Source organism: Pongo abelii, chromosome 13, assembly GCF_028885655.2.
Source record: "Pongo abelii isolate AG06213 chromosome 13, NHGRI_mPonAbe1-v2.0_pri, whole genome shotgun sequence".
Taxonomy (NCBI): domain Eukaryota; kingdom Metazoa; phylum Chordata; class Mammalia; order Primates; family Hominidae; genus Pongo; species Pongo abelii.
Window position 1 is genome coordinate 87617042 of NC_071998.2, and position 24380 is coordinate 87641421.

Here is a 24380-nt window from a genome sequence, read left to right on the forward strand (position 1 = left end):
GCTAATGATGTGCAACATCTTACTGCCTATTTGTATATCTTCTCTGGAAAAATGTTTACTCAGATCCTTGCCTTTTTTGTGGGGAGGGTGGTCATTTGTCTCAACTAAAGAGGACTTGCATCTAGAATTCATAAAGCATTCTTTTTTTTTTTTAAAGAGACAGTGTCTCACTCTGTTGCCCAAGGTGGAACACAGTGGCCATTCACACGTGTGATCATAGCTCACTGCAGCCTCAGATGCCTGGCCTCAAGCGATCCTCCCACCTCAGCCCCCTGAGTAGCTAGGACCATCGGCATGAGCCACCACGCTTGACTGTTCATAAAGAATTCTTTTTTTTTTTTTTTTTTTTTTTTGAGACGGAGTCTTGCCCTGTCGCCCAGGCTGGAGTGCAGTGGCGCGATTTCGGCTCACTGCAAGCTCTGCCTCCCGGGTTCACGCCATTCTCCTGTCTCAGCCTCCCGAGTAGCTGGGACTACAGGCGCCCGCCACGACGCCCAGCTAATTTTGTTTTGTATTTTTAGTAGAGACGGGGTTTCACCGTGTTAGCCAGGATGGTCTCGATCTCCTGATATCGTGATCCACCCGCCTCGGCCTCCCAAAGTGCTGGGATTACAGGCGTGAGCCACCGCGCCCGGCCTTTTTTTTTTTTTTAAGAATTCTTTAGGTATTCTAGATACAAGTCCCTTATGAGATATATTATTTGTAAATATTTTATCCCATTTTGTGGACTGTCTTTTTACTTTCTTGATGGTGTCCTTTGTAGTATAAAAGTGTCTAATGATGTTCAATGTATGTACTTTTGTTGCTTGTTTTTTTTGGTGTCATGTGGAAGAAACCATTGCCCAATCCAGGGTTAAGAAGGTTTCTGCCTAGGTTTTCTGCTAAGAGTTTTATATTTTAGCTCTTGTATTTATGGTGTGAGGTAGGTCTAACTTCATTCTTTCTTTTGGTGTGTGTGGATATCCAGTTGTCCAAGCACCATTTGTTGAAAATACTTTTCATTCTCCATTGAATTATCTTTGGCACCATAGTTGGAAAAAAAAAATTAATTGACCGTAAATATGAGGGTTTATTTCTGGACTCTGAATTCTTTGCACTCGATCTATATTTCTGTCTTTTGTTTTCTTTTTAAAACTCATTAAAGAGGATATTTACAAAAGTATGCATTCATGAGCCACTGCTTTAAAACTTGTTTATGGTTTCCTGTATTTTATTTCAACCCATTTTCCATAATTACCTCATTTTGTCTGTCATGCTGTCTGGAAGGGAGTGCCAGTGGTGAAGTGTGATGTTAATGTCCTCAGGATGGTGATGTTCCCATTTTTCAAAGATTGCTTTGAACACAGATAGGAAGTATCTTCTGTTGGCAGTGATGACATAAAATGTTGAAAATGAAATATGGAAGCTTGTGAGTCAAAGATTTCCTTACCTTATTTGCATTTGAAATGCAGTACCACAAAAATATGTTGAATTAATGGTTATAACTTTTTATTTAATAAAGTAGACATTTTAGTACCATCAAAAAGTATTCTTTATGATTACATATCTCTTTATAGAGTTCCTGAGTTGGAGGTAGAAGAAGAAACCCAAGTTCAAGAGATGACTTTAGATGAGTGGAAAAATCTTCAAGAACAGACCAGACCAAAGCCTGAGTTTAACATCCGGAAACCAGAATCCACTGTTCCTTCCAAAGCTGTGGTGATTCACAAGTCAAAATACAGAGATGATGTAAGCATTGCATTTCGTATGTAGAGGTAATCTTTACTTTTACCTTACTGGAAGTGAAATGTACCTTTCCACTTCTGTCTTGAAAATGGAACATTAGTAGTTGGCACTCTTGTTTGTAATCAGAGATGATGCATGCCTAATTTTACTGTATCTTTATTATTCATTAAGAAAAGGAATTGAAACTTGAGGTATTGACAGATGCACAGAGCAGTTAGAGTGACAGTGCATCTTCTGCTCACCCTGGGACTATGCGGGGACTGTACACATACTGTGTATTAACTGTATTTCATTTTTCTCAAGGGAGAGTTACAGATTGTGTCTTGTACAATTCAGAGTTATTCAAAGGAGAACTACACTCTGTATTCCCTGAGTAGGTTACTTTCAACTCTGATTCTTGATAAGAGCATTTCACTGAGTAGTTGATGACTTTTTTTTTTTTTGAGATGGAGTTTCGCTCTTGTTGCCCAGGCTGGAGTGCAATGGTGCAATCTTGGCTCACCGCAACCTCTGCCTCCCGGGTTCAAGCGATTCTCGTGCCTCAGCCTCCCGAGTAGCTGGGATTACAGGCATGCGCCACCACCCCGGCTAATTTTGTATTTTTAGTAGAGACAGGGCTTTTCCATGTTGGTCAGGCTGGTCTTGAACTCCCGACCTCAGGTGATTCACCAGCCTCGGCCTTCCAAAGTGCTGGGATTACAGGCGTGAGCCACTGCGCCCGGCCGAGTAGTTGATGACTTTTTAAACTGTGGTTGAGGTTCCATGCGCTTCTGATGCTGTTCCTATGTTGGTTCAGCAGCTTTGCGCCTCCTGCCTAACTGCAGACGTGGCGGGACATGAGTCCCCGAACGCTTGGCTGCTTGGTCAGGCACTGCCACAGTGGCCAGCGTGCTGCAGGGGTTGCTCAGGGAGCTCCTCCGTGTTGTGAGGCCTTATTGCTGACGGCTTACATCCAGCTCTTCTCAGAAGCTTCAGTTTTGCAGGGAGAGGTTTCGGGGAAACATCTAGCAGCATATGTTGATAGGGATGCCATGGGGTCATCGAGTCCCCGACTTAAGTTACTGAACTTAAGGCTAGGTCCACTGAAGCATTCTCGTTATGGGAGTTAGAATCTGTCTCATTTCGTTTACAGCTTGATACCAGTTGCTATGTCGAGGTGGGAGTGAGTAGGTAGCAGGTTCTTCCTCTCTGTGGGGTATTAGTCATTGATTTTCATTTGGAATCTCAGGAATGTTATACTGTTGTAGAGTTGTCATTTACACTTTGGTTAGTTTCATTTTATGAGTGAGTACTTTGATTAGGCGTCATTTAAGATACAGGGTTCTTGGGAGGCCAAGACAGGTGGATCACCTGAGGTCAGGAGTTCGAGACCAGCCTAGCCAACATAGTGAAACCCTGTCTCTACTAAAAATACAAAAACTAGACAGGCAGGTGGCGGGCGCCTATAATCCCAGCTACTCAGGAGGCTGAGGCAGGAGAATCGCTTGAACCTGGGAGGCAGAGGTTGCAGCGAGCCAAGATCATGCCATTGCACTCCAGCCTGGGCAACAAGAGTGAGATTTTGTCTCAAAACTAAACAAAAAAAAAGATACAGGATTCTCTCCCACCCTCTTGTTTTGGTCAGTCCAAGCTGTAGGAGGCCTTACTGAGTTTTGAGCTGTTCCACAAGAAATGGCTTTTTGTAGACATAGGCGGCCAGAGCTTTATTTCCCTGGCAATCTCTGGGAGGTGTTTTCTAACTCCATTAGCTACCTGGGTTGGTTCTTAACCTGTCCACTTCCTTTGTTCTTTTTTGTTCTAGGCATTGTAAATAAAAATTTCTCTAAAACAAATGTGCTGTCAGGATTGAAATATGCAGCTGACATGTTAGGTAAAAATAGAAGCTGCTCTTTCTTAATCCACACCAGATTTGTCCTCCCGGGCTCCAGAGGTCTCCCAGAATATTTGAAGCAAGTGGGTTAGCTGAGTCATCGAGCCTGGTCTCAGTGAAGCATACATCTTGGTCCTTGTTAATCTTGGAGGATTGAAGATTTTAGCTAGGAATTGTTCTTAAAGCAACACAAACCAGATCTTGGGTTCATCAGTTTACTTTGTTCTGGACACCTGAGGAGGCAGAAGCACTAGAATACCTAGCAAAGTTCAGACCTAGTAACAACCCCCCGTAAGGCACTGGGTGGTGAAAGCACTTGGGCCAGGGCCAGCTGGAGCTGCAAGTGGAGCCCAAGCCTTAGACTGTGTCCACTCCCTGCTCCACTGCCCCGAGGCCCTTCCTGCCCCTTCCTGCAGTGGGAGGCCACTCAGAGCAGGGCCCCCAGGGAGACTTTACCAGCGCTTCCCTGCTGAGTGCCAAACAAGGCAAGGGTTGAGTATTTTGCCTGTTACTATTTTTTGTGTGTGTATCTTTTTACAGAGTGCCAGTGCTCCTGGACTGTTTTTCTTCACCTTTTTAGCATTAAGCATCCAACTACCTAAAGCCTCTGCTTTATTTTAACCTGAGACCTCAAAGGGGACACAAATGTTAAACATGAAGGCTGTCATCAGCATATGACCTAAAGGTGTTGATGTACTCATGGAAACTTTGTTCCATTTCCTGGTTGTAGGAATGTTTAATGTTGTAGCACTTTGGAGATTCTCATCTGAGATCACTGACATATTTTCCTTTCTGTAGGTTTTTACTTTACTTAAAGTGGGGGGGGGGTGTGTGTGTGTGTGTTATCCATTATTATGAGTTGAAGCCAAATCAAATTTGGATCAGATTTAATTAATTTATTTAATATAGCTGTCACAAGAGATAGAATTTTAACGAAAGCAGTTCTTAAAAAGCAGATTGACTTCTTTGTGCAGTGTTGGTAGAACACTCAGGTAACCATACTCTGTTGTTTTTATAAAATTTCTCTATATTTTGAGTCAGAATTGTTTATTATAAATCATGTGATTTTTAGCACATGGTATTATAGTCAGCACCCATGCTGAAAGGAATTTCTCTGTTAAGTTCTGTTCTGGGAAGGGGATATTTCCTTATTTATCAAAGCATTTGTGAACACATAAGACAGAAAATAAGCAGAAATGAAAACTTTTTTATCTCAGCAAAATACACTTAGATATAAAACATGTATATTGTTTGCTATTATTAGTCATGCCAAATCTTATATCTTAACCTGCTCAGCTGATAGAAATTTGGTCCCACTTGAAATCATAAGTTCAAAGATGTTTGGATTAAGATTGTAATTGCAAGAATGCGGGACTGTAAAACATACAGAACTCACTGTCTTAGAATCGGAACAGCGGTGCTGACTTCCTTTGTCCAGCTCTGCAGCCCAGGGCCAGAGAGACATCCAGAGAGTGGCTCTGACTAGCCCCTGATGGTGTTTTAGCTGCTGTGTAGCACATTGCAGCCACTAAGCCAGATGAGTGTGGGGATGGCTGTGGACTTGTGCGTGTTTGATGCTGTAATTGTGTTTCAGATGGTAAAAGATGACTATGAGGATGATTCCCATGTTTTCCGGAAACCCGCCAATGACATCACATCCCAGCTGGAGATTAATTTTGGAAACCTCCCTCGTCCTGGGCGTGGAGCCAGAGGAGGCACCCGGGGAGGCCGGGGAAGGATCAGGAGGGCAGAGAACTATGGACCCAGAGCAGAAGTGGTGGTAGGTGTCTGTATTATAAATCCCGGATGGTTTGGTGAAAGAAGTAAATAAGGACAGTGCCCTGGGCCCAGGATGGTCTAATTTCAGAGGGTCATCAGTTTCTGCAGTCACTTCTTTCTGTAGCTAGTGTGGGACTGATGTTGGGGCATTTGGACGGTGTTGTAGCATCATGGACATCTTGCCTAGAGACCATTCTGTAGCCCTGGCTTCCAGGGTCTGCTGTGAAGGCACTCCCAGGATTGGAGAGAAACTCACTGTCATCCGCATTAGACAAGATCCCCAGGCCTGGGATTGAACTGGAGCACCTGATGTTTTGCTTACTGTGGCCTGATTGTGTGCCTTGGGCTCAGGTGATGGTGTCAGAGTGGACAGAATCCTCCCTAAGATCTCAAGCCCTTTGTGAGGGGACCTTCCTCAACCCTTCCCCAGCTCACCTGCCTCACACCATCCTCAGCCAAGGCTGCCTGCTTCTAGCTCTCACACAGCACGCTCCTTACCCTTGGCCTCTGCCTGCTGGCCTCCGTTCATCCTTCCAACCTCACTTCCTCACAGGTTTCTTTGATCACATCTCCTAGACCGGTCAAGGTCTCGGAGCAAAGGAGTTTCTTTTCATTGAAGCCTGATCTCCGTGTGCGACTGTATTCCCACTGGTGTGGCTATCGGTCAGCGGCTGCTTTTGCTCATTATCGGTTTACGCAGTGCCACACAGTGCCTGCCATGTAGTAGGTGCTTCCTAATGTGGTATGGACAGTTATTCATTGGAAATCAGCCCTGAGGCCCCGTGGCACAGACCCCTTCTCTGTGGTTGGTCTTGGCAGTGCTCTTCCTGCTGCCCGGTTCCCTCGCTCTAGGGAGCAGCCCCTGGAAGCAGTGTCTATGGTTTGTTTTTGCTTAAGCAGGAGCAAAAATACAATTTTTTGGGCGGGGGGGCAGGGAGGGGTATATTTGGGGCCAGGTTGGAAATAGGGTCTATTCTGAGATAGGAAACACATCCTCATTCCTTTCCTATAGGGGAGCTCTGGCCCCTGCAGCACTCCAGGGAGTGTGTTGGGAAACCGCTCTGAGATCCAGAGCCACCCACCTCTTCACTGGCATCTGTCCCCACCTCCACAGCCTGTGCACCCCCCCACCTCAGAACCGCCCTTAGGGCCCGCCCCTGCCCCCATCAGGTCACACTGTTTCCCAGTCCAAGTCCTTGTTCCCTTTGCTCATCCGTTGAGGTTCATCCCAGGGAGAACCTTCTCTTCCCACATAACCTTGCCTGACCTTGGTGTCCACTTTGCCACCAAATTGCACTGGATGGCCCTCCTGTGGCCCCTCCTTCCCAGGATGTGTTAGTGAAGCTCCTGACTTGATGGTCAGTTTCTCCAGCACCGTGAGCTCCCCGAGGATAGGCACTGTCTGTGCTCCTCCAGTGCCTGGCACGCAGTAACCATTCTATTTACTCGATAAAGGACGTGCCCATGCAGAACCCCCCAGTAAGAGCTTGCAGGATGTAGGAAGGGAGGCAGCTCCTTTTTCGAGGAGGCTGGAGGCCTGCGTGGGAGGGGAGCTGTACTTTCCTGGGTTAGCAGTGACCTGTGACTCTCCCCTTCCCACTGTGGGTCCTGCCTGTAATGCAGGCCTCTCAGCGTTGGTGCCAGGCCCTTGTTATCCCATTGGGATATTGGGAATGGATGAAGGGGCAGTGGATTTCAAAGTATTTCTTTTCTTCTTTAGATGCAAGATGTTGCCCCCAACCCGGATGACCCGGAAGACTTCCCTGCTCTATCTTGAAAGAGCCCTGTTTCCTAGCACCGCGGAGCTGCACTGCACACCTGTGGGGAGACTTTTCCGGCTGGGCCAAGAGTCAGACTCTAAGAACAATAGATATTGCTTTTCCCGTGTCGTGTAAATTTGTTGCAGTTTTTCGGGCTGGGCTGTTAGAGGGGCTTCTCCAGAGGCTCGAGAGCAGGCCGTTTCCCAAGAAGGTGAAGAATGGTGACTGTGTTTTTATTGAAGGAATTTCAAATGAAGAACAGGAATAATGTTTAAAATGTGTACATAGAGATAGTATAGACTCCTCCACGGAAGCATGGAGGGAAAGGAGGTTGTAAAATAGACTCCATGGAGACTCTTAGGAAGCAGTAGATTCCCGGAGGCTGTGCCTTTAGCATTAGAGGAAACACATAGAGCTGGAACTGTTAATGGAAAGCAGTCACAGCTGAGTTTTCAGAGACCAAGAAATTAAAATACAATTGCACTTACTGTTTACTTGTAAATGTTATCTACTCTCCTGGAATATTTTGAGTTCTGGTTTTCACTTAATCAGTCATTTAAAAATCGCTATTGTGTAGCCACTGGCCACCACTCTGTGACACAGAATCAGAGAAAGCGTTGATTTTTAATGGTGATTTAAACTACCTCGTGGTTTCTGTGTGTGTGCACACACACATCTAGTGTTTGGGTGGTTTTTAGGAAAAATATTAAGTATATGACTTCAAAACCCATGTTATTTAACCTGCCAATCAAATGGAAAGGGATCATGGCAAAAGCGAATACCGCATCCTTTTCTTCCACAGAACTAGAGTCAAGAGTTTGGCAGCTGTGTACAAAGGCCTCTGCCCTCGGCTCGGGCAAAAGTTGTAAATAACTAGTATTTATTAAGCACTTATAAGCAGTTTTTCTCACTTAGTCCTGGCTCCAGTTCTGGAGTTCCTCTTTATTGCTTTTGGTGAAAGTTTGGGTTGGGGGTACACCTCAGAGGTTCAGTAATTCACCTGGAGTCCCACCCTGAACAGAGCTGGACCCAGAGCCACACACGCCTGGGAACACACACTGTGCTGGGGAGGAAGTGGGCCTAGGAGGGCCTGCAGGTCCAGGCAGCTGTAGAGCTGCTAGAAGCTGGGGTGTTGCTCTCCCCGCTTTCTCATAGACACAGAGGTACTGTCTGCCTGTTGTCACACAGTTCATATGCTCACTTGAGATGGAATCTGAACCTTGGTCCCAGGATCTGTGCTTTTCCCACTTTGCCACACTGTCTAAGGTGGCTTTGAACTGGAACCCAAGTGCAAATAAAGGTTGGTATTCGCTCCTGACTTTGTAGAGAAAACAGTCCGTTGGTTACTCCCAGGCCACAGCAGTCGGTCATGATTTTGTTGAATAATCAAAGTTGAACACGTACACGTTAGGGTCAGTTAAGGATGTTTGCTTTGGGTGATAGCCTACTTTTGGTCTCTTATTAAATTATTATCTGAGTACTAAGGTTTATCAACTGAGTGTTTTCTTCCCTTTCCTGGAAAAGGCAATGGATGCAAGTGCCCTGATTTCTGAAATCTGAACCTAGCTGGTACAACATCAGGGCTGTGTCATGACTCAGTGGCTTTGAAGCTGTCACACTGTCATTTTGCCTAACCGCGGCTTTGAAGATTAGCCAGAGAGCCCTTTGAAGAAACTTTCCTTTAGTGTTGTGAATAATACTTGAAAAGCCCACAGCACTTGGTTTAATGTTGCAGTTGCAAAAACACTGACAGTTCCTATCCTATAGAGCTGATGAGTCATGTGGTTGAAGACAGTTTTGGGGAACCCGGTGCACGTTCTGAACCTGTAATGGGCTATGTTTGCTTACCAGGGCTAGCTCTCGCTGACTTGGTCGTGTGCCTGGATGTAGGCGTTTTGTTTGCACCCTTTCTGGATCGTGCCAGGTTGTACATAGCCCCAAGTGCCCCAGAGAAGCCAGGGAGGACAGAAGCAAAGGGCAGGGGGGGTGTCACCAGCATGCCGTAGGGACAGTCAGATGCGGAGGCGGCAGGACCTTTTGGACCACACTGCCCCGGCCAGACTTCTCAGAGGTGCTTGTGACGTGGGTGTGGACATGTCCTGAGGCAGGGCAACCTGGGCACCACGTTTCTGGCTGGCGACTTAGACTCAAGCAGATTAACCAGAGGGCTGTCGTCCCCAAGTCTCCTGAAAAGTGGAGGTCAAGCAAGATTGAGTTGGTTATAGCCAAGCCCAGGTTGGACTGGATCATGTCTGAACCAGGAGTTGACTGCTAGGCCTCAGGGGTGTCTGAGTTGTGCCGCCAGGGCAGCTCCTGAAGACTCAGCTCAGGGTGAGGTCCTGGGGCTGCTGCGCACAGCCTGTCACCAGGCGGGGAAAGCTGCCCTGCAGTAACTGGGCTGGGGCGCCAGATCCTCTAGAGATAGGGGTGCTTGGCCGGGCGCGGTGGCTCATGCCTGTAATCCCAGCACTTTGGGAGGCCAAGGCAGACAGATCACTTGAGGTCAAGAGTTCGAGACCATCCTGGCCAACATGGTGAAACCCTGTCTCTACTAAAAATATAGAAATGAGCCAGGTGTGGTGGCAGACGCCTATAATCCCAGCTACTCAGGAGGCTGAGGCAGGAGAGTCGCTTGAACCTGGGAGATGGAGGTTGCAGTGAGCCGAGATCGCACCACTACCCTCCAGCCTGGGCAACAAGAGCAAGACTCTCTTTGGAAGAAAAAAAAAATTTAAAAGGGAGGTGCTGCCCGAGAGGGAGGGATCAGTACCCGACTTGGGATGAAAGCTTAAGCTGCATGTCAGACCAGCCTTGGAAGAGGCGGGCTGGACACACTGCTGCCGGCTGGGAATGCCTCCGAAGTCAGAGTTGGATGCTTTGAACAAGACCCCTCTAGCCTAATGTTGCTCATGAGCCTTTGGCGTTTTCATTCCACGCAAGGTGGGCCCCTCTGAGCCAGCCAGCCTCCTTCCTTGTGCTGGTCAGACTTCAAACCATTTCCTTCTGTTGATCAACAAGTCCATGCCATTCTGGCACACTGGAGCTTCACGGGAAGGAGATTGCTGTCCTCTGAAACTGTACTGTGCAGTGCTGGCAGGTGCTTCGGAGCAGCTGAGCCTGCGTCTCCGAAGCTGGGAAAGGCAGAAGCGGAGCTGCCCATGCCTGCCCTGTTCTCAGCAGCAGTGGGCCTGCCTGCCCTCTCCACATGGCAGCCTCCGCTGTAGACACAGAAGACAGAGTTGCTCATTTTCTTTGGCTGCTGCTGTCTCCTCTCAGCCTTCTGCAAGGACCATGGCCCATGTGAACAGCCTTCCCCGAACCCTCCTGACACTCATGCCTGCTTCAGACAACCTGGGGTGGGCTGCGGGCGTGAGAGGCTTTGGCCTGGCTGTGTCCCACAGGGGCCTGTGTTGTGGATGGAGAATGAGGTGTGGAAAAGGGAATGAGGAAGGAAAAATGCAGGGATATTTTAAAACCTTTTTATTATCAAATAAGATACAGATAAAAGTTCAAAACTAGACTGGGCATGGTGGCTCACGCCTGTAATACTTTGGGAGGCTGAGGTGGGAGGATTGCTTGAGGCCAGGAGCTCAAGACCAGCCTGAGCAACACAGTAAGACCATGTCTCTACAATAAATTTTAAAATTAGGTGGGTGGCACACACCTGTAGTCATAGCTACTTGGGAGGCTGAGGCAGGAGGCTGAGGCAGGAGGATGGCTTGAGCCCAGGAGTTTGAGGTTACAGTGAGCTATGATCATGCCACTGCACTCCAGCCTGGGTGACAGAGAAAAACTTCATCTCTTAAAAAAAGTGTAGAACTGCCTTGTAACCACGTTTTCCTCCAAAGCCTGGCCACATGGACCATGCTGATCACCACCTCATTCCCACTCCCAGGACTCGCTGCCCCCAGGTGCTCCCCTCCACGCCAGTGCTGCCTTTTCAAAGAAGTCTTTCGGACTTTAAGTCCGAAGGATGCCCCTCCACCTACCCGCTTTCCCCCTGCACGTATGGCAGAGCCTGGTTACTGAAGGAGCAGAGCGTTTGCTTGAGAGCCTGGGAGCCCTGTCTTGTCATGCCTTGTCATTTTACAGTCAGGCAAGGACGCTGTCTTTCTTGCTGCCTGGCTACTATTAGGGCAGGTAGAAGCTGAAACCAGATTCAGTCCCTGAGCCCCACATCCTTTCTACACACTCCTGAAATTTCCAGTGAAAGGACTAGTCCCTTGGGCAAAGCTGTTAGGAGAGGGGACAGGAAAAGGGACGCCTGTACCTCAGCAGGGGATGAAAGGAGACACGGAGTGTTTGCCTCTGTGCTCAGCCACTCTGAGCCATGTGGAGATGGCCATGGTGCCTAGCAGGGTACTGCACACTGCAGCAGTGCAGAGGGCCCACGCTCAGGTATTCTCTGTGCAAACCGGATGGGACTAAAACTTGGCTCCCTAGGCCTAAGGGCCTAGTGGCTCCTGCCTGCTTTGCCCAGCCCAGCTTTTCTACACATCTCCTGTTGCTCCTGGAAAGCCTCAGCCTGGCCACAAAGTTTCCTTGGACCCTAGATGACAGGAATTTCCCAAACCAGATTGCGAAGGTTGTCACACCCCTCACAGCTACGCCTTGGGCCAATCAGGCCTCTGTGGAGAAAATCAGGGAACCACCACCATCTGAGCACTCTCTTTCTTTCTTCCTTTCCTTTCCTTTCTTTCCCTTCCTTTTCTTTCTCTCCTTCTTCCCTTCCCTTCTTCCCTTCCCTCCCCTCCCCTCTCCTTCCTTTCCTTTCCTTCCCTTCCTTCTCCCCTCTCCCCCCTTTCTTTTTTGTCAGAGTCTCGCTCTGTTGCCCAGGCTGGAGTGCAGTGGTGCGATCTCGGCTCACTGCAAGCTCTGTCTCCCGGGTTCATGCCATTCTCCTGCCTCAGCCTCCCAAGTAGCTGGGACTACAGGCGCCTGCCACCATGCCCAGCTAATTTTTTCTATTTTTAGTAGAGACGGGGTTTCACCGTGTTAGCCAGGATGGGCTCCATCTCCTGACCTCATGATCCACCTGCCTCAGCCTCCCAAAGTGCTGGGATTACAGGCGTGAGCCACCGCGCCCGGCCTGAGCACTGTTTCTTTACAAAACTGTGCCCAATCCCAGAGGGCTGCATTACATAACTTTGGGAGCTCAAAGCCATTTGTAAGGTAAGGAGTGCCTGTCATGTGGCATCAACTTGTACATAAACCCCACAGGAGGCTTCTGAGAGTCTCAAATGTTCTCAGACACTGAGGCAGGGTAAGACATTTCTCCTCAAGAACCACCACCCTGCAAAGGGACTGAGGGTGCCTCCAGCAAGGCTGCCCTATCTGGGCACCCATGTATGCTGGCCCCCACCCCCACCCCTCGCCCAGGAACTTGGCTCACATTGACTTCAGTGTGCCTGGCACTCCCCGGAGTTGTGCGATGAACAACCTGCACAACTGTACTGGCGGCCCACATGGATACTGGCCACTGGTCTTGCGTCAGAGCAACAGTGAGGAAAACGTTTCAAGTATCCGAGACAAGTTCTAAGCGAACTGACCACAACTTGCATATTTTGCTGGTGAGAGAATAGAGCTGGAGCCAGCGGTGATGCTGGGGAAGTTTTCAGGAAGAGGGAAGGTGGATAGAAAGAAAGCAGGAGAAATGCAAACGCCATGTGGCCTATGAGGGACATGCTTGGGGAAGCGGGTTGCTGTGATCAAGGTAGAAAGATGCCCTGGGAATTTTTACTGAGGCTCCCCGGCAGGCCCAGGCAGGGTGAGGCTGCATGGGTGTTGTTGATTGATGAATAGACCCTGCCATCACTGCACACCTCCGGAGGTGCCCTCCACACAGCATCTGTACAAACAGCACGCCTGGGGTGTGTGGCCACAGCCAGCAAGTCACTAAGTTGACCCGTCGATGCAGCCTTCAAAAATTTGGTGCGAACTTTTCTGGGGAGATGGAGGGGCCTCAGCTTCCATTAGATCATCTCACAGGGGCTCCTAGCCTAAGAAAGCGTCAGCAGCACTGCCCTGCTGCGCCTGGAATGGGCCTGCTACCATCCCAGGGCGGGTGTCAGCCCCGCCATTCCCAACCCAGTCAGGCCCAGGCCCACCCAAAGGAAGGCCCTGGGCTGATGGCTCAATACCCAGTGGAAGAATGAGGCAGACACACCTGCTGAGAGGCTTCAATTGCACCTGGAGAGAACTTGCCATGGGCAACCGGCGTGTCCAGGAGAGACCTTCCCCGCAGGTCTAGTCTTTGTGGATCCCGAGCCAGATCAGAAGCCGGTCTAGAAAGGTGACAGCCTGGGACAGCCAACCATCGCTGGAAAAGGGAGGAGATGGACAACGCTGTACTTACCACCACCACAGGGCCTGTCTCAGGGCGTGAGTTTGTGTGGACGGCAAGGACTAGTTTCCTGGGCCGCTAACTCTCAACGCAAGGCAAACTTGGGTTGGGGCCCAGAACGGCCATCAGCCGTCACCCTCCAGCCTGGCCAGTGAGCGCTGAGTGGACACTGCGCGGCTACTTGAGGACACGCCAACCGCGGTCCTGCCAGGGCGCTCCGTGCGTCTCCCTCCGGCTGGGTCCCGGCTGACCCCGCAATCCAGGCGCAGGCACGGGGGACCCCGCTGGCTCCACCGCCCAGGCCACCCTGAAGTCCCCGCTGGAGGAGGCGCAGCGGACCCGCTCCCGGGGAGCCCGTCCCGCACCCTCCCTCCGAGAAGCCCCTTCCTCCAGCTCCTTCCTCTGCCCGCCGGCCCGAGAGCACCGTGGCGGCTTCTCTGTCTCGTGTACTGCCCAGGACAAGCGGCATTGGAAGCGAGTGAGCCGTTCCCAGCTGGGGGCAGCAACAGCCCGGGGCCAGGGAAACGCGTGGGGGCCTGGACCATCCGGTGGCACCGAGTAGGCGAGTGCCGGGACGCCAGACACGCTGAATTCCCCGGAGTCCCACGCCAGGGAGAACGGCCCCGCCTGAAAAGACGTCTTGTTTAACACAGAGAAACACACCCAGGGCCGGGAGAAACCATTGTCCTCCCCGAGTCCCACAACGCACAAAGCACACGGTGGCCCTCCCACGCCGAGTCGTCTCCCCCTTTAGAAACAGACTTGGCCCGGTAGAGCCTCCGCGGCCGGGCCGGGGCCTCCTTACCTGGGGATTTCGGTGTGAACCGAGCACGCGTCGTCCAGAAGCGTGTCAAAACCATGCAGACTTGCTGCCAAAGAGTCAGGCGGGGTTAGACGCGGGGAGGCGGAGGCGGGAGGCCCCCCACTCCCACACAGGCCAGGGACCCCCGAGGCGCTGGGGAGGAATCCGGAAGGCTTTGCTCAGGGGGATCCACTTCTCCCCCAGTAAATGGATAGACACAGGGAGGCTAGGACGTAAGGGCAGGCTGCGCCAACCGCTTCGAAGACAAAATGCCCAAAATCAATGCGGAAAAGCTAAAGCTAGGACGACATACAGCAGGATAGTGAGCGTGACCCACTACCCACGGCGCTGAGGCCAGCGTCCTGCTATTAACTGAGCAGCTCACCAGTGTCACAACAGCTGCTAACGGGAGAGGAGCGGGCAGCGGCGACTGTGCATTTTTACACTTCTGGACAGCATTAATTTTATTTTTTTTACTAGGCACAATATATATGGCTCTTAGCGTGTGCCAGACGCTTGTTCTCAGCTATGAAAAATATTAACTACTCATTTCATCCTCACACAGCCCTATAAGATGGATACTGCCATCCCCATTTCAGAGAAGAAATGGGTTTAGGGAGCCTAAGTCACTCAGCCCAAATCTAAGCTAAGTGACAGCACTTAGGTTTGCAAACAGCCTGGGCCCAGAATGCAGTTCTCAACAATTCTACCAAGCTGCTTTTTCACACAGCGTACAGCAAAAGCTTTAACATCTTACAAATTTTTGACCCAGAAATCCCTTTTGTAAGAATTTATCCTAAGGAAATAGCCAGCACCTCCCAGGAAGAATTTCTGCAGAACACGGATGCGGTGCTCTGACAGTAAGAGGTCAACCGGGAGAGCGTGGCAGCTAGTCAGGGTGTGCTACAGAGGAGCTAAAGCTCGTGTTCTTGGAGAATTCCTGCCTAGACGCTCCTTTCCAGTGCACCCATGGCTGCACTTAGACACACAGGAGGGGGAGACAGCAAAGTGGATGTCACACTCCCCCCAGCTAAGGCACGGCCATGTCCTTCTGTTAAACCAAACGCTAGGCACTCACTAGTCCAATTGTACCACTGAACAAAGTGAGGCTCGGCCAGCAGATCAAGGGTCCCCAAGGCCACAGAAGTGGCGGAGCTGGGGCAGGATACGCCCAGTGGGACTTGCACTTTCCACGGCAACTTGCATTTCAGTCCACTGAGGGGCCGCGGGAAGGGTCCCTTGCAGCTCCTCTCCCATGGCCCAAGCTTGCCTCTGAACAGCCACTCTCGAGACTTACCTTCAGCGTGTGGGTCCCCACTTCAAGGCAAAATAGTTTACGTGACCTCTTTTTAAATGTTTACACCATTACTTGTGCATAAAATTATGCTGCAGGTACCAAAAATATCAGAAACTAAGGGACTGTAATCTGCTATCAGTCATTCTTTCCCCAATTATCTAGAGAAAATGACCTAAAATATATGACAAAGTAGTGAATTGAAAGATATGCCCCGATACTGTTTTAGGCACTTTCCATGTGTTATTTTAACTCTCATACTAACTGCTAAGGTAGGGATTCTTTTCATTTCCATTTCACTTAAGAAATGGAAGCAGAGGGGATGAGCAAATCCCGCACATAGTGGATGGGCCCTGGGCAGAGTGGCTCTAGATGACAGGGAAGGAGACAAGTCTCTAAGGACCAGGGGTCCCCACAGCCTGCTGCCTCCCCGCCACAGGCCTAGAAGGCCCAGCCTCCCGGGAGGAACAGACATGCCTCATGGTTTCATCTCAAGCAATGCCTCCAAGCCGGCCCCTTCGCAGCACTCAGGGACTTCACGGAGCTGCGTGGTGGCGCCAGCTGCCTGAGCTCTAGTGGGTCAGGAGAGAGAGAGCCCTCGTGGGTCAGGAGAGAGAGAGCCCTCGTGGGTCAGGAGAGAGAGAGCCCTCGTGGGTGAGGAGAGAGAGAGCCCTCATGGGTGAGGAGAGAGAGAGCTCTGGTGGGTGAGGAGAGAGAGAGCTCTGGTGGGTGAGGAGAGAGAGAGCTCTGGTGGGTGAGGAGAGAGAGAGCTCTGGTGGGTGAGGAGAGAGAGAACTCTGGTGGGTGAGGAGAGAGAGAGCTCTGGTGGGTGAGGAGAGAGCTCTCGTGGGTGAGGAGAGAGAGCGCTCTGGTGGGTGAGGAGACAGACAGCTCTGGTGGGTGAGGAGAGAGAGAGCTCTGGTGGGTGAGGAGAGAGAGAGCTCTGGTGGGTGAGGAGACAGACAGCTCTGGTGGGTGAGGAGAGAGACAGCTCTGGTGGGTGAGGAGAGAGAGAGCTCTGGTGGGTGAGGAGAGAGAGAGCTCTGGTGGGTGAGGAGAGAGAGAGCTCTGGTGGGTGAGGAGAGAGAGAGCTCTGGTGGGTGAGGAGAGAGAGAGCTCTCGTGGGTGAGGAGAGAGAGAGCTCTCGTGGGTGAGGAGAGAGAGAGCTCTCGTGGGTCAGGAGAGAGAGCTCTCGTGGGTCAGGAGAGAGCTCTGGTGGGTGAGGAGAGAGAGAGCTCTCGTGGGTGAGGAGAGAGAGAGCTCTGGTGGGTGAGGAGAGAGAGAGCTCTGGTGGGTGAGGAGAGAGAGAGCTCTCGTGGGTGAGGAGAGAGAGAGCTCTCGTGGGTGAGGAGAGAGCTCTCGTGGGTCAGGAGAGAGAGCTCTCGTGGGTCAGGAGAGAGCTCTCGTGGGTCAGGAGAGAGAGAGCTCTGGTGGGTGAGGAGAGAGAGAGCTCTGGTGGGTGAGGAGAGAGAGAGCTCTGGTGGGTGAGGAGAGAGAGAGCTCTGGTGGGTGAGGAGAGAGAGAGCTCTCGTGGGTGAGGAGAGAGAGAGCTCTCGTGGGTGAGGAGAGAGAGAGCTCTCGTGGGTGAGGAGAGAGAGAGCTCTCGTGGGTGAGGAGAGAGAGAGCTCTCGTGGGTCAGGAGAGAGCTCTGGTGGGTCAGGAGAGAGACAGCTCTCGTGGGTGAGGAGAGACAGAGCTCTGGTGGGTGAGGAGAGAGAGAGCTCTGGTGGGTGAGGAGAGAGAGAGCTCTCGTGGGTGAGGAGAGAGAGAGCTCTGGTGGGTGAGGAGAGAGAGAGCTCTGGTGGGTGAGGAGAGAGAGAGCTCTCGTGGGTGAGGAGAGAGAGAGCTCTCGTGGGTGAGGAGAGAGAGAGCTCTCGTGGGTCAGGAGAGAGAGCTCTCGTGGGTCAGGAGAGAGCTCTGGTGGGTGAGGAGAGAGAGAGCTCTCGTGGGTGAGGAGAGAGAGAGCTCTGGTGGGTGAGGAGAGAGAGAGCTCTGGTGGGTGAGGAGAGAGAGAGCTCTGGTGGGTGAGGAGAGAGAGAGCTCTGGTGGGTGAGGAGAGAGAGAGCTCTCGTGGGTGAGGAGAGAGAGAGCTCTCGTGGGTGAGGAGAGAGCTCTCGTGGGTCAGGAGAGAGAGCTCTCGTGGGTCAGGAGAGAGCTCTCGTGGGTCAGGAGAGAGAGAGCTCTGGTGGGTGAGGAGAGAGAGAGCTCTGGTGGGTGAGGAGAGAGAGAGCTCTGGTGGGTGAGGAGAGAGAGAGCTCTGGTGGGTGAGGAGAGAGAGAGCTCTCGTGGGTGAGGAGAGAGAGAGCTCTCGTGGGTGAGGAGAGAGAGAGCTCTCGTGGGTCAGGAGAGAGAGCTCTCGTGGGTCAGGAGAGAGCTCTCGTGGGTGAGGAGAGAGAGAGCTCTGGTGGGTGAGGAGAGAGAGAGCTCTGGTGGGTGAGGAGAGAGAGAGCTCTGGTGGGTGAGGAGAGAGCGAGCTCTGGTGAGTGAGGAGAGAGAGAGCTCTGGTGGGTGAGGAGAGACAGAACTCTGGTGGGTGAGGAGAGAGACAGCTCTGGTGGGTCAGGAGAGAGACAGCTCTCGTGGGTGAGGAGAGAGAGAGCTCTCGTGGGTGAGGAGAGAGAGAGCTCTGGTGGGTGAGGAGAGAGACAGCTCTGGTGGGTCAGGAGAGAGACAGCTCTCGTGGGTGAGGAGAGAGAGAGCTCTCGTGGGTGAGGAGAGAGAGAGCTCTGGTGGGTCAGGAGAGAGACAGCTCTGGTGGGTCAGGAGAGAGACAGCTCTCGTGGGTGAGGAGAGAGAGAGCTCTCGTGGGTGAGGAGAGAGAGAGCTCTCGTGGGTGAGGAGAGAGAGAGCTCTCGTGGGTGAGGAGAGAGAGAGCTCTGGTAGGTGAGGAGAGAGAGAGCTCTCGTGGGTCAGGAGAGAGCTCTCGTGGCCTCAGGGGAAGCCATGGAAGGGCAGGGAGAGGCCGCAGCTCCCACAGAGCCAGGGTCTGCAAATACACACTCTGGGGGGTCATGTGTGGTGGGGAGTCGGGAGAGGGGCGAGAAGGCAGGTCTCTTGTTTTTACACTTGTATCCCAGTGTGAATCCAAGCACAGCTCCTTGGGGGAATTGGGTAGAACTCGACAGAACACAGGGTCTTGAGTCTCAGCAGTAAGCTGTGTGTGAGGTGTGGACACTGGGCCCTTGGGGTCCTGCCTGGCACCAGAGGCAGGGCAGGTGGAAAGCATGGGGCTGGCGTCCAGGGTTGGACCACAAGCTGGGGAGGGTGCTGGGGCGAGTGCCGCCCGACATTGGCAGGCAAAATGCCCTGCAGGATCCCAAGGGCCTGACTGACTTAAGTCCTATCTTTAGAGGTCTCCAGAAAGTCAAAACTTTGTGTTGTGTGAGCTGGTGCTGGGGTGTGAGGAATGGCCTGGCAGCAGGGGCCCCCTGTCACTCACCACCTTACCCTACAGAAGGGGGCTGGACTAACTTCCAGATTCAAACACTAAAGCCCTAACCCCCAGCCCCTTGAGATGTGGCTCTATGTGGACATGGGGCCTTTAACGAGGTGGTGAAGTTAAAATGAGGCCATCGGGGTAGGCCCCAATCCAATCTGACTGGTGTCCTCTTGAGAGGGGAGTAGAGGGGAAGAGAGGCACCAGGGCCACGCAGGCACCAAAGAGAGGCCCCGCGAGGAGGCAGCGCCTCCAAGCCCAGGAGAGAGGCCTTGGGAGAAACCAAGCCCGCCCACTGCTTGGTCGTGGACTTGCAGCCTCCAGAACTGTGAGGAAATGAACTTCTGTGTCAGCCACCCAGTCTGGGGTATTCCATTATGGCTGTCCTAGAAGACTTATACAGATTCCGGGTTACCTCTGCTTTATGTTCTAACCCACTGCCTACCAGAATTCAAAATGCTTGGTAAGTAACGCAATAAACAAAAAGGCTGTTGGATTAATACTTTTAATTACGTGATTGTAATTGTACAATTTCCACTATTCGATATTTTGTATAAAACCAGTTACAACCCACAAGATTTTCAAATGTGACAATATGTATCAAACTACATACATATGCAAAGTTTACAGGCCATTAGGAAGCTTTATCTTAAAAATACCTTCAGGAAAATAAACATTCATTCAACCAGTTCCCTTGGCTTTAAAAAATATGATTAGAAATATACGCTGTAAAAAAAATCAAGACAATGATTGATCAATACTGATCAGTTACATTTTAAAACTTTTAATAATCTGTACATGAGTGCAGGTTAGATAAAGTCTGCAAATTATTAATAGAAAACTGCAGTACTATCATCGGATGAACATGTCTGCTGACAATTCTACCAGGTAATTAAGGAGGTAATTTCCTACACAGTATAGGTGAATTGTCCAGTCTTTAAACACATCTGGAGTCATCTCCACTGAGTGACATGGAGAATACCCTGATGTGGGGAAATGGAAGAGCAGCAGCTAGCCTCTCCAGGGCAGTTTCAGCAGGAGAGAACATTTAAAGGAACAATAAAATAGGTTTTAAAAGTTGCTTTTGATGAGCACTGCTTTCCAAAATGCAATAATGATTTTTTTTTAATGTAGAAAGAGAAGCTATGTTAAGAACAGACATCCAATGAGTGCACTGCTCCTGTGGCTCCAAGGGTGACTGGGAAAAGAGAAGGCCCCAGGAGAGCCCTCGGGCCATACACAAGCCCAGGCCATCCTGCCCAGCGAGCACACTGGCCTCGAGCACACTGGCCTCATAACAATGCTTGGGAACTCCTCTAAAACTTGCCTAGGCCCGAGAAAAGAGAGAGGTAGCAATCACCCCTGTGAGAGGGCTAGAGAGGAGGGGAGGAAGTAGGTAGGGGACAGGCTAGGGGCATCAAGCTCAGAACAGGGGAATTCTGGAGGCCGGCAGAGCCGCGTGCTGCCGGGAAGCACTGGCCATGCCAGGCCATTCTGCTCTCACGAGGTGTTGCTCCCCACCAAGTTTTACAAAAAGCTACGTTCGTCTGTACTTCTAGGAATCCAGTTTTGCAGATGCTCTTCCTCTGGACTGTCCCTAACTCTTGATAATTTTGAGTCCCCAGAAAGCTTCAAGGGCACCTAAAAATATTCACTTCCAATTTTAATTCCATTGCAAACTGTCCCGGTGTACTTTCAGGGCTATTTAAGGCTCTTAGGTTAAGGGGATCTCTCCATCTGACACACAGTTTCATGTTCCATAGCAACAAGGTCTTCTATAACAACAACTCTAAGTCAGAATTCCAGAAGATTCTGGTTGTTTGTGGTTTCAGTTGGGGGTGAGGGGAAGAGTCCACTCTCATTCATAGCAGGAAGAACTTTCCATCCCTCAGACCCAGAGACTTCCTGGATTCTAGAGACAGTCCTCATAAGTGTAACACTGTTGCTATGCACACCATCCCAAGTCATTTGGTTATTACAAGGAGTGCCTCTTCACCAAATCACAAGTTTTCTATGACTAACTTCAGTGAACCAGTTAAATAGAAAGATTTTTAGAAAGAGCCATAGTGACAGCAATTCTAGGTGGAAACTTGAGCAGGCAACATGAAGAGGCAGTTTATAAAATGAAAAAGGACTGTGGTTCCACTGACATCCTTTCTTTTCTTGGATGAAACACCAGGAGGCTCGTTCACCATGAGGGAGACGGTACTCACAAGAGCTGTGGCGCCTACATTTACTTGTTCTGATGGGATGAAAAGCCAAACTAAGAAGGGATCAGATGGAAGCACGATTTTCACAACTACCTGGATTATTATTGATGGAGGGGATGGCCTTAAAAGGGGTAAGGGGAAGAAGAGGTGCCCTGAGAATTCAATGCTTTATGCATGGCACAGTTTGAATATTTATATTGTCTCAGCTCAAAATAGCAAAAGGAATGTTCCTCCTCCCACCCAAATCTTATTGAAGAGTGGTCTGCCCACAGCCAAGTGGGTCTTTGTGCCTATTTATTTCCAGGGACAGAAAACCACTGTTTTTCTGTGATCCAGTCCCCAGTGTTTAAAAGCTGGCCTGACCCCACCCGACAGTGCCTGGTAGGGAAAGAGTTGCTTGTTTGGCTGAGAACACGGCATCTTCCGTCTCTCATGATGCCGGTCAATTTCATACTTTCTTCCAAGAAAGTACACCAAAATGGAGGCACTGCCTTTCAATTACTTTTTGCATTAAAGACTTTTAACTTGTTTATTCCAACCGCTTTTATTTCTTGCAGTTTTGTGAAAAAGGCAGCTTCTTAAAATGGAGTTGCCTACTGATCTGGCGCACGCCTTGTGGCTTAGGAGGGCATTTGTTTCCCACTGCCTGTCGACATCTCAGCCCTCCATGCTCCCGGCACAGGCAAAAATGGCTTAACAATCATTAAACCACCCACTTCTTACGGAAGGAACTGAGGTGAGTACTATATATTCTTTTATTTCGGGCCCCATTTTTTTTTTTTTTTTTTTTTTTTAGCAGCAAATCAATTCTGTTTCTGTAATTGCTTCATGGCACAGACTCTGCTGTGTTCCAGTAGGGCTGCGGGAGAAGGCACTCTGCAGAGTTACTAGTTGTGTTCCCTAACCAAAGGCAACAGTGAGATCCAGAAGCAGATCATTGTCACTGAGATCGCAGGCCACGTCAATGGCCTTAGGCGGATCTCATAAGGGAAAAAAAAAATCCAATGTTACAGAGAAGGACTCTAAAAAAGCGGTAACTTTTTTTTTTGTAAGCCGACATTATTTGGGATTGCTGTTTCCAGGGGAAAACCCAATAGTGTGTTTCTTCCATGCATGGAAGGAAATATGATTTTAATTTGTATGACTGGCAACCAAACAATGGGCAGCCTCCCAGTTCTTCAGTCCCTGAAGGACAGAAAAATGAACGACTTGCAACATCTTCCAACTCTGAAGTCAGTTTCTCCTCCTGAGTCTTCTAAAGCTACCACTAATATTCTCTTGCAAGTTTTAGGTTACTAAGGTACCACCTGGTCTTACAACATGCAACAGTGTTTAAATGTGATTTTCACAGATTCTTGTTAATAAAGCACTCTTTGGTGGAAGACAAGCAGCTTGGGTACTTAACAGAGTTAACATTACAACAGTATTACAAATAGTCAAGTGAAGATGATTAAGCCAAATAGTATCAAATTACAGAAAGTACCATTTCAGTAATGCCTTTTGTATCTTTATAAATTTTGACACAGGGTCACAAGGTGAACAGAAAATAAATACATAAAAAACCTCCATCAGATCCTCAATTCTTCTGAAGGCCAGCAACTACAATGATTGCCATCACAGGGACACACATGCACCACAGACCAGCCAGCTCCCTGGGTACCAGTGGGCTTGGGTATTTACACCTGAGACTAAATTTACAACAGCATGTTTGTCGTTCAGCTTGAGAGCTGGGCCCTTCTCTGAGTCATTTGCTTGCACCCAAACTCAAAGTTCATTATTCAAACTCCAGTGGACATTTTCTCCATTGATCAACTTCTTAGGTGGAAAAAGCAACTAAGGCTTTTGCAATTTTGTTTTGTTTTCAAATTGTGCTAATTTCTGTTGCAGTTTTCAGTTCCTAGAGTCTTCCTTGAGCTCTGGTCACAGGTTTTTACTTAACGCAAGACTGTTTTAGTCCTTGAAATGGAGAGACTACAGGGGGAAAAAAAAAGGATTTTTACCAGAAAGTTTACACAGCGTCCACAGGCAGTTATCAAAGACAAGGAGGGCAACATAATAAAAATACTGACATGCTAAAAAGTATATGCTTGCTGTAAGTTTCTAATGACAAATACTTTGGAGAAGACAACACAATATCAACCACAAAGGAAAGACAAACAGGAGAAAGGCAGGGCAGAAAAAGGCTCAGTTCTGCAAAAAATAGAAATTTAAAAAAACCAATACAAGTAAATAAAAATCATAAAAGATGGACGGGCAGGGGCAGCAGGGCCAGGAAAGTACCATGACGCCGCCAGGGGCACGTGCTGCAAAGCACTCCTTGTCCTTCCTTTCCTCTGAGGGACCAGGCTGTGGGAGGAGCGGGCAGAATGAAAAGATAGAGAACTGTTACTGGGTTATTTCAAAAGCCAGAATTTGGTCACAGAAAAAGCTCTGGCACCTAAGTGGCTTCCAGCTCCACCGAGCACAGGAGGCACCCCACGGGCTACCTGCCTCCGCACTCCACGATTCTCATCCTGCCTCTCTTCTCTCCTTCCCCAGTTCACGATGCTACACTTTCAGGTCAGTAACAACTTTCAGAAAGCAAACAAAATCAAAATAAGAGTCAGAAAAACCACTTCCAATCTGGAGGGCTCCTCGCCCGATGCTGCTGCTGCGCTCTTCAAGGAGGAGCATTTGACTCGATCATTTCGTTTTCAGAGATCCCAACAGAGCACTGAGTCAAAGATCCAGGTCAGCTAGTGAGACAAGTGGGAAAATATCTGGAATTTCAAAGGATCATTAATATTTTAAAACACTGGAGAGAAACAGCATTTTACAAAGAAACATTTGGAGACAACCTTCTGGGACTCCTCTCCTGATGGACTTTGGAGATAATGGCAGTAGCCAAAAATTAACACCCAGAGGCAACGGAACAGGCGCCCAGATCTGAGGCTCTGAGGGTCAAGAGGCAGTGGCAGGTGTGACACCGGCAAAGCCACCCGAGAACACTGAAGAAGTCAGAGGTCCTAGATGCAGCTGCTCCCAACTGAAGGGCTCCTGAAAACACTCGTGGTTTTAGAAGCTAAGGAAAGAGGCCGGGCGCGGTGGCTCACACCTGTAATCCCGGCACTTTGAGAGGCCGAGGCAGGCAGATCACCTGAGGTTAGGAGTCAAGACCAGCC

General features: G+C 49.9%; 2 protein-coding genes and 1 long non-coding RNA gene across 15 annotated transcripts in view; 1 reads left to right on the top strand and 2 right to left on the bottom strand.

The window, feature by feature from the left end:
• The window catches only part of HABP4 (hyaluronan binding protein 4), a 43928-nt gene extending 35314 nt beyond the window's left edge, over positions 1-8614 (top strand). The window contains exons 6-8 of the mRNA XM_024252703.3: positions 1557-1728; positions 5190-5375; positions 7095-8614. Of these exons, the coding sequence (XP_024108471.3) occupies positions 1557-1728; positions 5190-5375; positions 7095-7151 (415 nt within the window). The 3' untranslated portion in view covers positions 7152-8614. The remainder of the gene's footprint in view (positions 1-1556; positions 1729-5189; positions 5376-7094) is intronic.
• On the bottom strand, positions 7296-11919 carry LOC134759790 (uncharacterized). The gene is made up of 2 exons (XR_010136558.1): positions 9905-11919; positions 7296-9320 (listed from the first exon to the last, which is right to left on the bottom strand). It is a non-coding gene; the product is annotated as an uncharacterized LOC134759790 (long non-coding RNA).
• Positions 11920-12570: 651 nt separating this feature from the next.
• The window catches only part of CDC14B (cell division cycle 14B), a 129335-nt gene continuing 117525 nt past the window's right edge, over positions 12571-24380 (bottom strand). For 8 of the 13 annotated variants that reach the window (XM_024252555.3, XM_024252546.3, XM_024252556.3 and 5 more), the window contains one exon: positions 19496-23190. In XM_024252555.3, the coding sequence (XP_024108323.1) occupies positions 23154-23190 (37 nt within the window). In that variant the 3' untranslated portion in view covers positions 19496-23153. Of the gene's footprint in view, positions 13454-19495; positions 23191-24380 lie in introns of those variants that run through there. The other 5 variants (XM_024252552.3, XM_063714308.1, XM_054520295.2 and 2 more) reach the window with 2 other exon arrangements.